General features: G+C 34.3%; 1 protein-coding gene across 1 annotated transcript in view; it reads left to right on the forward strand.

The window, feature by feature from the left end:
- Positions 1-579: 579 nt before the first annotated feature.
- The window catches only part of FAM83B (family with sequence similarity 83, member B), a 56,472-nt gene continuing 38,552 nt past the window's right edge, over positions 580-18,499 (forward strand). Inside the window, exon 1 of the mRNA XM_004673582.1 lies at positions 580-1,070. Coding sequence (XP_004673639.1) covers positions 627-1,070 — 444 coding nt within the window. The 5' untranslated portion in view covers positions 580-626. The remainder of the gene's footprint in view (positions 1,071-18,499) is intronic.

Genomic DNA, 18,499 nt, shown 5'->3' on the forward strand with positions numbered 1-18,499 from the left:
CACCATTTGGTATCCCAGACTAAAGTTAAAAAGGAGTCTTGGCCCTCCCTGGTGGCACAGTGGGTTAAAGCACAACACTAAGAAGCTTAAGCCACTGTAGCATAAGTTCGAACCGCACCAGCTCTGGAGGTGACCACATGGCGCGGCAGACCTCTCTGACCTGCCTGCTGCTTCCCTCAGCAGTGTATTTCATCAGTCTGCCTGTTCTGCTCCCCACTCTGTCTCTGGTGAATCATTTTACCACCCCTGCACCTCTGGCCTGTACCCAGTTCTGTATGCACATATAAATAAATCTTAAAAAAAAAAAGGAGTCTTTTACTGGATGCCAGAGAAGATGAGAATTTAGATAAATTTAGTTTTACCTGAGAAAAAAGAAAAACTGTTTAGCTTATTTATTATATGTGAATCATGGTGCTATTGATTCTACTTTGGATAGGAAATATATGTTATGTTGAACTACTGATAGTGGAAATGAATGAATATAACAATAGCAATGGTTGACATGTATCATAAAATTCTAGATTATAGCTTCTAACAGATTTTATTTTCTTCTTTTCAGATACCTAGATATTCTTGTCGCTGCATGAATGGACATTTGAAAGTGCTCTTGTCAAACACTTGCAAACATGGAGACCTCATCAATGCTGTCCTCATTGAATGATGAGTGTAAATCAGACAACTACATCGAACCTCACTACAAGGAATGGTATAGATTAGCCACGGATACGTTGATTGAACATGGATTAGAAGCATACCAAGAATTTCTTGCTAAGGAGCGAGTGTCAGACTTTCTAGCTGAGGAAGAAATAAATTATATTTTGAAAAATGTTCAGAAAGTTGCACAAAGTACAGCACATGGGACTGATAACTTCTGTGATGATACATCATCTTCAGGGACTTACTGGCCCATTGAGTCTGATGTGGAAGCTCCAAATCTTGACCTGGGCTGGCCGTATGTTATGCCTGGACTCTTAGGTGGAACCCATATAGACCTCCTCTTTCACCCACCTAGAGCACAGCTACTGACCATAAAGGAAACTATTCGGAAGATGGTGAAAGAAGCAAGAAAGGTAATATTTCTATTTCATGTGCAAACTTTAAAATATGGGAATTTTTGCACAAAAATAGCATGAAAGATATGTATGTTCACTTTTAAAAGTCCATATTTGGACCATGCCTATTATTTTCAGGAAATAAGCATAGCATGTGGGTACATGGAAAGATTGTACTTCCCATGCTTTGCATATACCTAAAAGAATGGAGTTAGCTTCTGCTAAAGGTGGATTATCCTTCTCTTGGTAATGTATATATATATACCCTAGATACCCATCTATGAAGTATAAAGAGGTAGACTGCAAATGAAATAATTTGACATATTCATAAACCCAAAACAACTAAATTTTCCTTAACCTCCAAAAGGAACCATGTCGTTGATAAGTCTGATGAAGTTTCCTTTGTTCTCAACAGGACCTAGCCTGAATTCTTGCTCTGGATATTACTTACGCCATTAAATAAACCATAGATATATTTATTTATTTATTTATTTTCTGAATTATGTGACTATAATACACAGGCAAGCATGACAATATAAAAGTAAGGTCCTGAGGTATTTAGCAGTTTAATGCCTTGATTACCTATTAAATAGTTATATAGACTTATATATCACAGATATACAATTTTAGAGCTAGATAAAGCTGTAAAATATTTTTAATCAGTCAAATAAAAAATATTGAGTTTTCCATGTACTCAGCCCCACAATAGTTACTTTAGAAACTACATCAAAACCTGAGATTTTTGAAATTGACCTGGAGTTTTAAAGTAAATATATAAATGTTATGATTTTTCACTAGCTATTTCTTAGCTACAGATACTATGTGATATAGAAATTTAGATCTTAAAAGGACTTTAGGATGTGCACCAACAGGTCATTGCTTTCTTCCAAGTCAAAGCATGGCTGTAAAAAACATGTTTTTGTGAAAAGATTTCTAAGACCCTCGAAATCTTCAGTAACATAGTAGTTTGCAAGACAGGCAACTAAAAGCTTTGCAATCATGTTAAAGAGACACAATGTTCTGAAGCTAATGCCAAATGCAGACTTTGTGAAAGTAAGTTGTTTTCTTTTCAAACCTTTTGAGCTCAAAGGACCCAATGTTTTATCTGTGTTAACTCTTTTAGCAGGATTACAGGAAAAAGGCACTAATCTATCCCAATTGTTAAAAATTAGCTATAAAATCAGGCACACGGTAGGTGTCCAAATTTTTATTGAATGAATTGAACTGTCTGTTCAGTTTTCTGAATCGAACCGTGAGTCTTAAAACAGTACTATCCTCTGCTGTTTGAATAAATGATAGTTGTATTTTATATAGTAACAGAACTAAAATTAAAAGCATTTATCCATCTTTGTAATGATAAACTATTAAATACTACATTTGCTAATTTCTTTTTGGAGAAAAATATTTTTTAAACCAGTGTTAAGTGAAAATTGAAAAAATACATCAAGGAAAATTGATGTTATTAATTGTAAACTTGGTAGTTATGAATTCATTAGCCTCCATCCTAGCTAGTTTCCTCTAGGGCGTTATATTTCTGTGACGCAAAATGAAATTTAGATGTCATGAGTCCTTAGGCCAGCACTCACTGGAAAATGAACATTAGTCATGACTGTTTGATGTATTTTTCTTTGTAATGTGGCAGCTATTTATTTAGTGAGCCTCTAAAAGTAATATCCTCTGCCTGATCTTTGTCTGCTGGGAACTCCCACTTGCATTAGCAAGCCGAGGAACTTGAAGTCCACACTGTAAAACAATAATGTAATATTCTGCTTCTCTTTCACAGCATCAAAGTGCCATAAAGAAAAATAATTTTACCTTTTTTTGACTTATAGGTACATATCTAAGCTGAATTCAAAGATTGAAAAATATTTGAACCTTATAAATAAAGTATATTGCAATTGAATATAAATTCATAACATGTAATTTAGTGGGTTTTTTTTTTCCAAAAGCATTTAGGAATGCAGTAAATATTGAAGTCATATGGGCTTGAGATACATGGGATGTATAGTTGTCAAGTATTTTGGAAATTTCTTTATGCATTACTTGTGTATTTGTTAGAAGTTAAAGGATAAAGTACTCCAGAAAAAAATGTATTAACAAAGCTAGACTTTTAAACCCATAACTGGATGAGATCCTGTGAAAGATTAGAAGAGCCATTATGACTAAAATAAAACTTGATAGAATGCATTGCTTTTTAAAGATTAAGTGTGGTTTTCATGACTATCATTTACTCAGATAAGTCAGGTTTTTCTAATCCCACAGAATCAATGGCAAAATATTAGATATTAGGATAAATGTACTGTTTTGAACTATTTTCAAAGGGCAAATTCTCTTTATTGGCATCTATCGATGAATTATCATGCCATTATTAAGAAAACGTTCTTTTACCCCATGCAGTGTTTGAATAATGTGCATTTTAATAAGGAGAAAAAAGTTTCTTGCTTATAGATTTCTCAGGGAGATTATTTTGGTAATCAACATTGTGAAACTCTATGGAGATAGGAGGCCAAACTGGTATGGCTGGAAATCAGTAAAGCAGAACCTAGGAAGAATTTCAGAGAAGAATTTAAATCCATTTCACTGTTCTGTTTGCAATTGAGATAAGGTACCTATGAAAATAAATGTCACATTATGGAAAAAAATTCTAAAATAACGAAAATAATCAAAACACAGTTTTCTGATAGAGGTCAAACATTTGAAGTCCAATCATAACTCACAAGTTAACCTTCCAGTCCTCTGAGAAAGGAAATAAAAATGATACTACATCTCATTTATCTTTACTGGAGATTTTGTTTGTAATTTTACTCACTTATTTGCTCTTGTTTCATTTTGTTATGTAATCTTTGATTCATTCTTTTATAAGGAGAATGTGATCCTTATATTGTTTCAAAAATTATAAACTTGTTTCTATTTATTCATTTAATTTTTGACAGTTGTCACTTAGAAGTTATTTGGAATTTTTATTTTCTTTCTTTGGAATGTTTGCTTATTTAAGTATTTGGGAATTTTCCTTTGGGAAAAGCCAATTGCAGATAGTATCTTGTTCTCTGAAGGGGCCATACATTTATTTACTGCCTCTTTTTCTAATCTCTTTCGATTTTTCACTATGTGTTTGACATAATTACATTTGGGACAACTGTATAAAGTCTGATAGTGTCGAGCAAGACTTTTCCCAGGTAATTATTTGCCTCTCAATAAGTGTTCTCAGATGACATAGGCATGTATTCCTAATTACTGTGAACACCTCTTATAAAAGTATCCTCTCTAATTACCTAAAAAAAGTCATCTTTCATTAGTCATTTTTCTTCTAGCCACTCAGTCATAGATATCCATAAAGTTATAACTTGGGATTGTCTTAAACATGTAATGTTTAGCCAGCATGCTACTTGGAGATGTTTCCTAATTCTAGACCAGCTTCTTCTGTGAGATCTAAATCAAACTCTTGTGAAATATGAAATCAAGAAGACACATAAGCAAAAGTCTACTGAGAATTAGGCCAGAGTAATTCCTGAGGCACTCGGCATTGTCTCTCCTGAGTTCAGCTTCTGGTTCCTCCCTGAGTCACTGTGCCTGGGTGTGTCTGTTATGGCCTAGGGAGTTATTAGTAATACAGAGAAACATTAACTACTCCTTAGCCCCTTGGTTGCATGTGGGAAGTTTAACAGATGATAAAGACTCTCTTGGACTTGGCTGGCATCATTGTTAGTGCTAAGAGACCTTGGCTCTCACCAACTATTTATACAGTTGAACATTGTACCTCCTCAGGTATCTTTACTTATTTAGTGAAAAATATGAAGCAAAACCTTCCAGTGGTTTCTAAATCTAATGGTCCTAGTCAGATCTTTAATAACGCTTACCAATTTAGAATATTTCAATGTAATAGTCTATGATTATACTCCTTGTTGAATTAGTCCATTACATGAATAACTTTTATTGTGTCATAGGGTGTCACTTCCGTGTGTCACTTTTCTTACAGCCATCTGCTGTGATATCTGGGTATTTATTAGTGGCTTCATTAGAATAGGATCATCTTTCTCATAATGTTCCCAGTTTTTATGAAGAATTTGCTCTCTGCCTCCACCCTCTTTCAGCTTTCACTGTGAATATTTTTATTCTTTGAATTTTAATCAAAATCAGTTTCTTCCAGGAAATGGCTTTTACTTAGTCAGATTTAATAACATTACTCTCTTATGCTATTAATTTGAACACCTCTTCTCTGAATGAAGTGAATATTATGTTAGTGTATGTATGTGTGTGTGACAGAGAGATAGACACAGAGAGAGAAAGAGAGAAAACTTATTAAAATTACTCTGACTTCACCATGCTACCTTTGCTGTGTCTGTGGGAATATACTTTCTATGCCAGATTCCCAATGCTATGCAGATAGAGAACACAGTTCATATTCTACTCACTTAATTTACTCATTTCCTTCACTATTATAACAAACCTAATGAAAAAGTATTTAAATTTTAACATAGTTATGTAAGGAGAGAGGAAAGAGTGACTGTGTTATGAGAGGATTTTTTAATTTTATGACAGGGGTTTGGGTCTTCTTGGTTGACGTGATACTTTTATGGACAAAAAGTTACAGCCTCCATTCTCCATATCCCAAATTTAGAATTTTTTCGATGAGGGTAAATGTAGTTGCTGATACTCCATTGGGACCCTGTTTGGATGGAATGGCTATCTAACTTGACATTTACCAAACATTTAATATCAATATGTGGTGCTAAGATGCACTTCCTGCTCTCCTCTTCATTGTGATTTTCCTTCCTCTCTACCTTCTAATCTAGAAGCTCCTAGATTATTTCAGAAATTTATCAAAAAGTTCAACAGTCTGTATTTATGTATCACTGTACTTTGTCATGGGTTCTTTTAAAGAAAGAGAAACAGCTGCCCCAGTTTAGCATCTAGCAAGACAGTATTTTTCTAGGAATTCCAACTAGGATTATGAGCTCAGAAATTACTGTTCTTGAAGAGACCCATATTTTTGTAATCTCATAATAATTACATCTACTGTGTTAGTGTAGAACAAAACAGGATTTCCCTAATACTATTGCATAGCTAACTCAAAGCAACAAAACACTAATTTGACATAAGTATTGAAAATAAGAACTACTGAGAAGATAGCTTAGATATATGTACTTTATATTCAGGATGTGCAACAAAATGTATTATCTTTGTGAAAAGTAAGGGTTGAAAACTCATTAAAATATATTTTTAATAATAATATATTTATTTTTACATCATTTTGTGCCTTTTTCCATCTCAGTTGTAATCCCCATAGGCTTCCCATCACCAAATCACCCATGTGCCATCACCATAGTCCAGTGTGTTTCCCCCCCACCCCCACCGTCTTTGATCCCATTGCCCGTAAAATGTCTCTGGCAGATAGTTTTTCATTTTTATTATTATAAAAATGTAATATACTTTTAAGAGACATTAATAAAATTTCAAGTAATTTTAAGTAATGTTGTTGAAGTTGGTCAATGTGGAGTAAGTACAAACTATTCTCCTATTGCCATTCAAGAAAAAAAAAAATCTAAAGACCTGAAATCCTGGATCTCAGGGGGAAAGTTAGGGAGGGGTTCATGTTCTGTTGTTCAACAGACAATAGTTATCTCTTTTTTTTTTTAAAGATTTATTTGTACATACAGAACTGGGGTACAGGCCAGAGGCTCAGGGGCGGTGAGAGGCCCCACCAGAGACAAAGTGGGGAGCAGAACAGGCAGATCTACAAAGTACACTGCTGAGGGGAGCAGCGGGCGGGTCAGGAAAGGTCTGCCATGCCATGTGGTCACCTCCGGGGCAGGCGGGAATCGAACTCATGTGGAAGTGGCTTTAGCTTCTCAGTGCAGTGCTTTAACCCGCTGTGCCACCAGGGAGGGCCAACAGTTATCTCATTTTAACTGGAATTTTTAAAGTGCTAGTTTTATTGGATTTTTAAATATGTAAAATTTATGAAAAAGAACAACAAAGTTTTGTAAATTTTTAAAGTCCTTATTAGCTATAAACATATGATTTGTTTCCCAAAATTAAATTAACTCTTTTATCAAATATTATTACTTACTGAATATTTCTGACATAATGAAAATTACTTAATTGGAAAAGTGGTAAGTTATGTTACTTAAGTAACACATTATTAATTACTAATTACTACTATAATTAATTTTCTTAGCTTAAAAAAGTTCTGTGAAAGAGGTACAGAGTTATGGTTCATCAGTATAAGAATCTGAAAAAATGAAAATAAAACTAATAAGAACAACACAACTTTTTTGCACACCAAAGTCATCAGTAGCTTATGAGTTTTGGATATTTTAGTAGACAGTACATTGTGAGTTAAAATCTAAATATTTCAGGCAACAGTTATTTTTAACTGCTTTTCATTTTAAAAATTTCATCTTGAAAAATAATGTATTTTTAAAAAGGAAAATTATAATAATTATAATTTATCAGAAATACCACTTTGCTGTTATTAGCCTATACCTCTATAGGCTAATTGTTAATAAAGAAGCAGTTTAAATTTTGAGTTACTTCGGAATTCATATATTTTACCTGATCAAGGAAATATTCTAAAGGCCATTTTCTCTACTCAGTTATTACTTTTTAGTATTTGTTAGTTCCTTTTTTCCAAAATAAGCTATGATAAAAATCTCCTGTAGGGATCACATGCTGTTTATGTAATCTTCCTTTTTAACATTGAAGGGACTATTATCAGGTGTGGTACAAAATTTAGGTATGGAATCTCTTAAATAACTTTTTTTTTAATATTTATTTATTTATGCATACAGAACTGCGGTACTGGCCAGAGGTTCAGGGGCAGTGAGAGGATTCACCAGAGACAGAGTGGGGAGCAGAGCAGGCTGACTGATGAAGTACACTGCTGAGGGGAGCAGCGGGTGGGTCAGGAGAGGTCTGCTGTGCCATGTGGATCACCTCCAGGGTGGAGATCGAAGTCATGCTGAAATGGATTTAGCTTGTTAGTGCTGAGCTTTTAACTCACTGCACCACCAGGGAGGGCTCTCTTAAGCAACTTTTTAATCATCATGACTTTTCATTAATTTTCCTTACAGCCACAGGATTAAAATAAAGCTAGTTAACTAGTTACTGATTAAAAGATATAATACGTATCTGATGGCATGTTTTTATTTGTTTGTTGGAATGGCAATGCTAACTGTATCATAAAATAGTGTGGTCATAAAATGCTGAGTTTAGTTTATACATTAGCAGTGTCTATGTAATGCTTACATCCCATAGTACCCCAAACTCAGATGCCTTTAGACTATCTAGAAAAATGTAACTGCAAAGGACAAGGAAGCAAGTTGTATTCCAACTTGAAGTGAAAGCATAGGGTTGAACAGAAGGTAAATTATAAAAATTCTTGCTTTAGATGTTATAAATAAAATATAGCTTATATCGATGAGTTGTAAGCTTAGAACCTTGGGTTCATCTTGAATCATCAAAGTTAACTGTCAGAGAACTAGGGAGTATTAATTTATTCCCTCATAAATGTGCAATGAGTTGTAAAAAGTCATGGAAGCTTACTATGGTTGGTTAGCTCTGATAAGGGTTAAAATATCAAGTGATGTTTTGTCTTTGTAGGATTCTTTCTGGCCACAGATTGTTCATGTGGAATATACATTTATATAATTTTTGGTGTCTTTTAGCTAGCTACTGTTCAAATAATCTTGGAAGAAACTGGTTGGGTTTTGTGATTAGGACTAGAAATGGCATTTTGAGTAATAAATTTGTTATATAATCTAGTTACAATATAAGTATTATTTATTGAGCACTTAAGTGTCATGCACTGTGTTCAGCACTTTACATGCATTCCCTTAAATTGACCTTTATACTCATTCTGTGAACTATGCACTTTCATATATATTTTACTGTTGAAGAATAACCTGCTTTCTTATAATAGGTATGACTCGAGTCATACACATAATGGAAGAAAATGAAACCAAAATGGTCATAATTGGAAAGTAGTAATGGCTACATATTCCTTAATAGCCATATCAGAGAAGGTTTAGGGCTGAAACCAATTGGTGGAGATATTGAACCACTGGTTCTAAATGGGTCAGGTACAAGATGCTATGAGTTTGCTTTCAGAAGTAAGAAGTAACATATTTGGAACTGCTTAAAATTTATGTTAAGCAGAGGACATGTGGCACCTAGAATGCAGATTAAGTCAGCAGACACTGAAAAAGAAAAGTGTTTTCTAAATTTAACTATATGGAAATTTAAAGAGGGAAGAAGGTGGCCAGACAATAAATTTTTCCTTTGGTCTTTGTTGAGTAGAACAATGAATGGAAGTACTTGGTCCTTCGCCAAACTGTACAACTGAAAATATGGTCAGTTATTCATTCACCAAAGTTTTATTTAGTGTTTACTATGTGTCAGGTATTGTTATAATCCTGGGGATACATAGAGAATAAATGTCAAAGAAAACCTGTCATTGAGTGCAATTTGTAGTCAAATAAAGAACACTAGATAATAAGCATAAGGAGAGCGGTGAAGAAAAATAAAAAAAAGACTGGGTGAGGGAAATTGAGAGTATTGGGGAGTAGTCTGCAATTTATCATAGGGTGTTCATAGTATCCTAGACATAGTGACTTTGAAGTCAAAATTCAAGGAAAGATCTTAAAACCTGGCATATTTTGTCTTTTTTTTAACCCTTTGTTCGATTTTTCTATATTCCACATATAAGTGAAACCATCTGATACTTATTTTTTTCTCTCTTATTTTTCTTACAGCAGCGGTTGGGGAGCAAAAGGGGTCAAAATTGAGGAGGGAGGCACCTAAGTTATTAGCAAGATGGATTATGGGTCCTATGGTGGTGGGAGAACTATGGTGATGACACCTGAGGGGAGAAGTCAATGTCCAAAAATTAACAACAATGTAAGAAAATTAATTAATTAATTTCAAAAGATTTAAGGAACATATTTGTGGTCAGAACATATTAGATACTTTAGGGCTTTAAGGCAGGAATATGGTGTCTTATTTGTTGGAACTCAGAGATGTTCCTTAGATGTAGATTGTGCAACTCTTGTGGACCACGATCAGGAACTTGACTTATGCTCTGTATTGGATGGGGGAACACTAGGAAATTTTGAGGGAAAAAAAAGCAGGATTGATTTCATATGTGTTGTCTTTTAAAAGGAAAAGTGTCATGGCAGTATTAAAAAATTGCCTGTGGGGACTTAAGGTGAGCTACATCAGAACCCATTAGATGATGGTCATGGTGAGTAGCAGTGATTATTAGATTTTGGATATATTTTGAAGTGAATAAAATATAGAAATATAGGGCATAAAATAAATCGAAGCATATAAGACGATTCCAATAGTTTGGAGTGCTTGGGATAATGGCGTTGTCCTTTGAAGTTGGCTTTAGAGTGTTAAAATCAGGAAGTGGGCAGAGAGCAAAATGAAGAGGACATTCTACTAGACATGCCACATTGACAAGTAACCCCAGTGACTAACACCTACATATATGTATTCATAGAAAAGAGGGTTCACTTTTGAATCTAGCACAGTGACTGGGTTTAAAGGTCAGTCCTGATCCCTAGATCCTAGGTCAGGGATGGAGGTAGAAGTAGTGTGGATAAGATTCAGATAGGACAAGTAGGAAAATACATCGTGTGAGTTAAGGAGGAGTCTGACTGGATGCTGACCCAGGAAAGGAGATTATATAACCTGCTGAGAAATTACTTTCATAGCAGCAATTACTACGCAACTCCTATATGCTGTGTCAGGTGAGGGAGACATAATACAAATAGTAGGTGTCTCTTGGCAAGTCACTTTTTTTATAGGTCATTCTGGTGAAGAGCTTACATTTCCAAAAGGGTGAAGGTAGTAGAGTGGAGTGAAATAAAAAGAAAGTCAGGGATTATGGAGAGAAGCAGATTAGGGTCAAATGTGCAGTTCTTTCATTCAAGTTTTCTATGATAAAAGCATGATATGTTTTTGAACAAGTTATTGATGTTATCAAACCTGTTCTGGGGCATATTCACATGTGTTTAGGTTAGATAAAAAGAAAGAAAAATATAAAACAATTTTAGCACATGATGGGATAATGTTCATCAGTAGGCTAGGGATAGCCTAGAACTGACTAAACTTCATTATAAAAGAAAATGTCCTTTTGCGGTAAAAATATACTTTTAATTAATATCTAGAATAGAATAATACTCTACTTAATTCCGTATATTAATGAAGATACTTTTTGGGACCCAAAGCTATTTTTTTTTAAAGATTTATTTATTTATTTATTTATACAAGAAGTAGGGTATAGGCTAGGGGTGCAGGGATGGTGAGAGGATTCACCAGAGACAGAGTGGGGAGCAGAACAGGCAGATGGACAAAGTACACTGCTGAGGGGAGCAGCGGGCAAGTCAGGAGAGGTCTGTCCCACCATGTGGGTCACCTCCTGGCTGGGGATCAAACTCATGCTGAAGTGGCTTTAACTTCTTAGTACTGTGCTTTAACCTGCTGCACCACCAGGGAGAACCCCCGAAACTATTTTTGATGTCTTAATTATCTGATTTAAATTTTTTTTCTGTACAAAAAAGTTTCAGATATATATATATATATATATATATATGAAATTTAATTCTGTATATACCTGTAGAATCTCTGCTATGGGCAAGATTCTCTGTTAGGTCATACAAGTGGAAAAAGAAACAAACTTTTCATGGGGTTGGGTCAAAAGATTCATGAAAGATTATATATATATATATATTATATAATATATATATTATATGTATATGTATTACACACACACACACACACACACACATATGTATATGCTCCCTGGCCAGGGATTAAACTCAGGCCTTAACAGTGATAGTGCTGAAACTTATGTCCTAGGCAACAGGGTGTCCTACAGATGTGTATATTATTTTTTTTTTCTTATTAGAGTACATATATTCCTTATGGAAAATTTGTAAAAAAAAAAGTTGAGAAAATAAAATTACATAAGTACATCTGAGGGGTACATGTGCATAAAAGTGTGTGTGAATGCGTACATTACTATACCTTCTACAGATCTCTGAAATAGAATGTTCATTTCTAATATACTTGAGCTCATACTTGAGATTATGTTTAAAAATTTGCCTCCTGCTATTTTCACTAAGGAATTTTTTCCTATAATCAAATGACAGATTTTCTGTACTGATAGGCAGTGACATAAAGAAACAGGGGGTGGTGCACATGACCACTCTGGCTACATGCAATAAGGAAGTTCATAGTCTCCAGGTAATTTAAAAACAATAATAACAATGACTAAAAGGTAGGCTGCTTTTTATTACACCATATGCTGGGGATTATAAATAATATCTGTGATGATAAGCTCCTCCTCACCAGGATAGACCCTGTGTAGGCATGACTGATCACTGCTACCTCTACCCAGCACTTTCTTCTCCACCTCTTGATAAACCAGTGCTGGTAGTATGAGCGTCTCAGGATAATATTTCATTAGAAATGAAGAAACCCTCATAACTGTTTTTTTATCCTCCTTGGGCACTCAGTGATTAGTGTATTTGGGGCTCTTTAAAGATGTATTCATACAGAACAGGGGTACAAGCCAGAGATGCAGGGCAGTGAGAGGCTTCACCAGAAACAGAGTGGGACAGAGAACAGGTAGATGGATGAAGTACACAGCTGAGGGGAGCAACGTGTGGGTCAGGAGAGGTCTGCCACGCATATGCATGTGAGTCACCTCCCAGGCCAAGGATTGGACTCTTACTGAAGAGGCTGCAGCCAGTTGTCAGTGCTGCATCCTAACCCATGGTGCCACCAGGGAGTACCGACTTTGGGCTCTTTAGAGGTAATTTTAAATGTAAAGTTAAAGGTAATTTTACCTTTAAAGGTACTTTTAAATATACATGTACATTTTTCTTTCCCACACCAAAAATTTCCTTTGGGAAATATTAGTTTCCTATTAGTAATCACATTTTGATCCCCTTCCCATGAACTCAAACAAGTATCTTCAACAAGTAAAGAAATGTGAGGAACAAATGCATTGCCATTTGGCTAAATATTAATCCAATATGTAAACTAGAAAAATCTAATAATGATGAAAAAAAAAGTCAGTATCTGAGGCACACTAGTTATATTCAAGCCTGCTGGAATTCTGAAGCAGTTCCTGATGGAAAAAAAGAAGAATCAGAGATTTTAAGTTAGGTAACCTTTTTAGTTTTTAAAAGTGGGCAGAGGAAGAAACTGACAAAGGTCTAGAAGTCTAAAGTCACCCAGAGGCTAGCAAGGTGACTATCAGATAGTATTTAGACAGACATATAGTACTTTTGTGTCTCCATTTCCATCCCAAGATCTTTTTTTTTAATATCATGTTGATTTTCTACTTTATTAACTAGACTTGTTAATGACATCAAAGTTATCTATCATTTATTAGGAGTGTTATCCAGCCACTGTTCTAAGCTGTTTAAATGTATTGACACATTTATAGTCACAACAGCCTCTGTTACCTACTTCCAGAGTTGAAGGACAAAGAGGATAAATAATTTATCTGAGGATTTAGACATATGAAATGGCTTGGCTGGTGTTTGAGTCCAGGCAGTGAGCTCAGGCAGAGTCTGGGCAATTTACCCATCAGTAAGTTGTATGTGGATAGCCCATCCCATGCTAACAGCAAGCAGTATCTGAGTCACACAGGTTATATTCAACCTTGCTGAAATTCTTATGGTATTTCTTTTGGGCAGACACTATTATATTTGATTCATGGCTTTCTACCAGATAGAAGCCAACTCAGTAAGCCCAGTATATATGTGACTTTATGATAAAAGCAGCTTCTTCTCATCCTTCTCTTAGTACTTTATCTCCTTCCTTCTCATTCTATAGGACTCACAATCTGATGTTACTGAATTGCATTGTCTGGATCTTCAATGATAGTATATTCCTTCCCCTTTATGTACATGATTATTTCTTACTGGGGTCTCCTTTCCCATATTCTTTATCTCTCACTAATTTTTTAAATCCATGTTAATTTGTGATTGTTGGGTTGAATAATGAATAATTAATTCCTTTGCCAGGCTTTGATTAGTTACCTTCTATGCTGTTCTCATCTTTATACTTGTTCTCTAGTTTTAGATGTGATACATTCTCTAGTCTTCATAGGGTCCAGGATTCACAATTATCTTTCTCTCTCTTTTTTTCAGTCTAGGATTTTTGTCTTTTTGAAATTGATTTGTACAGTGTTTATGCTGCAAATGAATTCTTTGTCAGTTACATGTATTGTGGATATCGTCAGTGACTTACTAGTTCATCCTGATAATTATGTTTTGACAAACAAAAGCCTTTAATTTTAATGCAGCTCACTTTCTTATTTGTTTTACAGTTAGAAATTTGGTGATTTCACTGGAGAGAGTCTTGCCTATCCTATCAAGATGTTCTTTATTTGCTTCTAAAAATTCTATTTTATCTTTCACGTTGAGGTTTTCAGATTCCAGGTTTGACTTATGCATATGATATGAGGCTAGGATCCATGTTAATTTTTACATGAATATACATTTATTGAGATGATCACCCCTTCTATGCTGCACAACAGTGTCATTGTCATCATTCAGGGAACCACCTACTAAAGATGCATTTCTAAACTATATTCTGTTCCATTGATATGTTTTCTTCTCTTGTTCCAAGACCACAATGTTTTTGTTAGTCTAGCTTTATATTAAATCTCTATATTTGGAAATGAATATCTTTCACTTTTGTTCTTCAGTGTTGAGGTCTTTATTTCCCTGTAGAAATTTTAGAATCAATCCTCCCCCTGCCTCCTGCAAAGAAGAAGAAAAAAAATGGAGAAATTGACTGGGATTACATTATATCTACAGAGTGGTTTAAACAGAACTGAATTTTAGGATATTGAAGTTTCTAATCAATGCTCAAGTATTTTTTTCTTTTTATGTATTTAGTTAATTAGTTTCAGTGAGATTTTATAGTTTCCTGTATATCATTTTCTGCTTATCATTTTGTTGATTTTCTATATTTATATTTGATCATATTGGAAATGTTAGCTTTTAATTTAATTTTTTTACCTCTTTGCTAGTATATAGAAAATGCCTAAATATGAAAGGTAAAATAGAATATTTTTACTTTTGTATATTGACTTTTGGTGTCAGTCCAATGACTTGCTAATTCACTTATCAATTCCAGTGATTTATATGCAGGTTATGTGTAGTTATCTAGATAAATTATCATATTATTAATAATGTTAGTTTTATCTTCTCTTTTGCAATCCATGGAATGTATATTTTTATTATTGTACTGTTAGATCTTCCATTGCAATGTTAAATCTAACATTAAATATGAACAGTACTTGATGTAGAATTTTTTTAAGAAAATCATTCCACATGCAAAGGCAGAGAACTTTTTGTTTATTTACAAGTAATATATCTTTTTGCTATGTAAAGACTTTAATTTCACTTCGGTAGTATTAATATTATATAACTGAGCACTTATTCTTCAAATCTTGTTTCCTTGTTTCAGTATAGAATTTACCTTGAAGTTTTTCTGTTGTTGAAAGATTCCCAGCAAGCGCTCCTTCTGCCTGGTTTTATTTCTCTTTTCTAGGAGCTCCAATTAAAAATCTGATACAGTTATTTTTTTCCTTTTTTAAAACACATCCTATATATTTCAGGTGCATTTTTGTGTTTTCCATAAATTTCACATTTTGTACTTTATTCTCGATATTATCCTTCTTATCACCTTTACGTCACCAATCCTTTCTTCAGTACCATAGTATTTGAAAGTCCGTTTTTGATAACACCAAAAATCTGAATTGCTTATAGTTTTCTTTTTATTGTATTTTTTTTTCTTTTGGTGTTTGATCATGTGAGTCTCCTGTGTTTGGGATATTTTGATTGACTGATGAATACAGAGACTACTCTGTTAAAAACGATTTTCTTTTCTTCGAATTGATAAAGTAAGAGTAGACCACCTGATTCTAGTCAGGGCTTGAGAACAGTGGTCTGACTTCAGTTTTTATTTACTCCTATGGTAATTCTTCTGAGGTTTCCTGTAACACCACAGGTATTTATAGTAACTTTTATTTCTTGAAGACACTGAACTCCAACTTTTATTTTCCTAAGTTAATTGTCAAGTGTTTCTTTAATTACTCTTGCCCTTCTCTCAACGTTCTTCTAGTCCCTTCCCTATTCTTGTCCTCATTAAATTTTGGGGATTTGCCAAATGTCTGAAGGGCAATAATACATAGAATTTTGAGTTCCCTTTACCGTGCTTTTTCTTTGCTGTGATTAGAGGTCTTCAAACACTTTTTGCTTAATGACACTAGACTTAAATATTTGTAAACTTTTTCCCTCTAAGAAAATTCTTCACCACCACTTAACTGTTTGACTAGATGACATATTTTGTGAATTGTCAAATTTGAAAAAAAAAATGTGAGTTGTGAAAGTGGTAGAAATAAAATTAACTTATCTTATTGTTTTCCCTATATGTGATCTTTGGCCTCACAGATACAAGCTGTCTTTTATTTTCCATCCCTTACCTTTTTTCCAGTAGGTGGAAAAAGTTATATTATTTATCCTAATATAAGCTATTCATAGTCTTATTATTTTTATATTATGCTCTTATATTAGAAGAGTCCCTTTCCTTTTCTTTTGAATGAATATGACAAGCTATCAGAAAATATGCATATGGAACTAGGATATAGGCCAGAGGTGCAGGGGCAGTGAGAGGATTCACTAGAGACAGAGTGGGGAGTAAAACAGGCAGATGTACTGAAATACACTGCTAAGGGGAGCAGCAGGCAAAACAAGAGAGATCTACCATGTGTGTCACCTCCCCCACCAGGGATTAAACTTATACCAAAGTGGCTAGCTTTGTTTGCACTCCAACCCCATTGTGCCACCTGGAGGGTCTGTGTATGTAAATTTAAGGTAAAAATATACTAGATATGTATGGTAGGTAAAATATAAAGAAATGATAAGCCATTACTATTTTGCCATCTAGAAAAAAAATTATTTCTAGTACTAAATATAAACATTGCTCATTCAGTGAATCAGTTAAAGAATATATATCCCATATATGGAATATTACTCAGCAGTTAAAAAGGGTAAAGTCATGCTATTCACAGCAACATGGAAGGAGCTAAAAGCTCCTTGTTCAGTGCAAGAAAAAAACAAGAAAAATACAACATATCATAACAATCAAGCAAACTTATTTTTTTAAAGATGTTTTATTTAGCTGGAATATAGGCCAGTATAGGAGTATAGGCCAGCTGGACTATAGGTACAAGGGAAGAGGGGTGAGAGGATTCACTCGATATGAGTGGGAAATAGAACAGTCAGATTGACTGATCGGGGAGCAGTGGGTAAGACAGAAGAGGTCTGCTATACCATGTCAGTTATCTCCTGAAAGTTACCCCTTTTACCACCAGGGAGACTCAAAACTTAATCTTAAAAATGAAAGATAAGTCATAATATACCCAGAACTTGAAGTTACAAATAAGCAATCCAGATGTAGCCAAATGTAAGAAATTCATGGCATTATATTCCTCACAGTTATATTCTGGAAATAGACTTGGAGAAGTGTACAGTTTTTTTTTCCCAGTGTATATTCATTTAGCCTTATTTTTTTTAAAAGCATTTACTTTTATTTTTTCAAATAATTTATTCCTTCCAAGCCTATCAACCTTTTTCTCTTTTTAAGTTACACTTCAATTAGTTTATTTCAGTTAACAATTCAACTTGAAAACCCATGGAGCTCATTCCTAAACTGAAAGATTGTCTTGTCAGCTGTCTTTTCAATGTTTTTGTAAAAGTAGACCAATTCTGATTGAGTCATTGGGCTTTTAGGATTTATTTACATAGATTCACAGTAGCAAAATCCCTGGAGCTCAGAACCACAGATTTTCCAGAGCTTAGTTTCAGGTTAACGTTTCTGTCCACATGGTGTCATTTCTAAGAGAGAGATCAAAGAAATTGAGAGCCCAAACAATTATTTCAAAATAACACTTTGTGAAATGTGACCCAAAAAATGCACTCAGCCATTACATATGTGCAAATTCGCCCCTCAACCCCAAACTCAAAAAAGGCCCTCTGTTTTTCTCTGTTGATGCTGCAGAAACTGCTACAGATGCCTTAGCCTATGTAACAGTGCATTCTTCACATGTAATTGTATGAATGAGAAAAGTGATAAAAGCTTTTTTTTTTTAATTATACCTGTTATCATGTTGCTTAACACTGGTGCACTGTCTGTATATTCCTCAAAAGGCCATCAACACAGCTTTCCAGATAAATCCCTGATGTTTCCTTCCTGACTAGGTCTTTCCACCTGAAATCCTCTAAATTTCCAGCATTTCTACCTCAAAAGCCTCATTTCTGCTGCCCTCTCTTTTAATCTGTTTTCTGCAGAGGAGAATAAAAGCTCTGGTCTTGAATCCTCTCTTGTAGTTCTCTGACTTTGAATTTAAATCTGTA

The sequence above is a fragment of the Condylura cristata genome, unplaced genomic scaffold (assembly GCF_000260355.1).
Source record: "Condylura cristata isolate star-nosed mole 26May11 unplaced genomic scaffold, ConCri1.0 scaffold00001, whole genome shotgun sequence".
NCBI classification, from domain to species: Eukaryota; Metazoa; Chordata; class Mammalia; order Eulipotyphla; family Talpidae; genus Condylura; species Condylura cristata.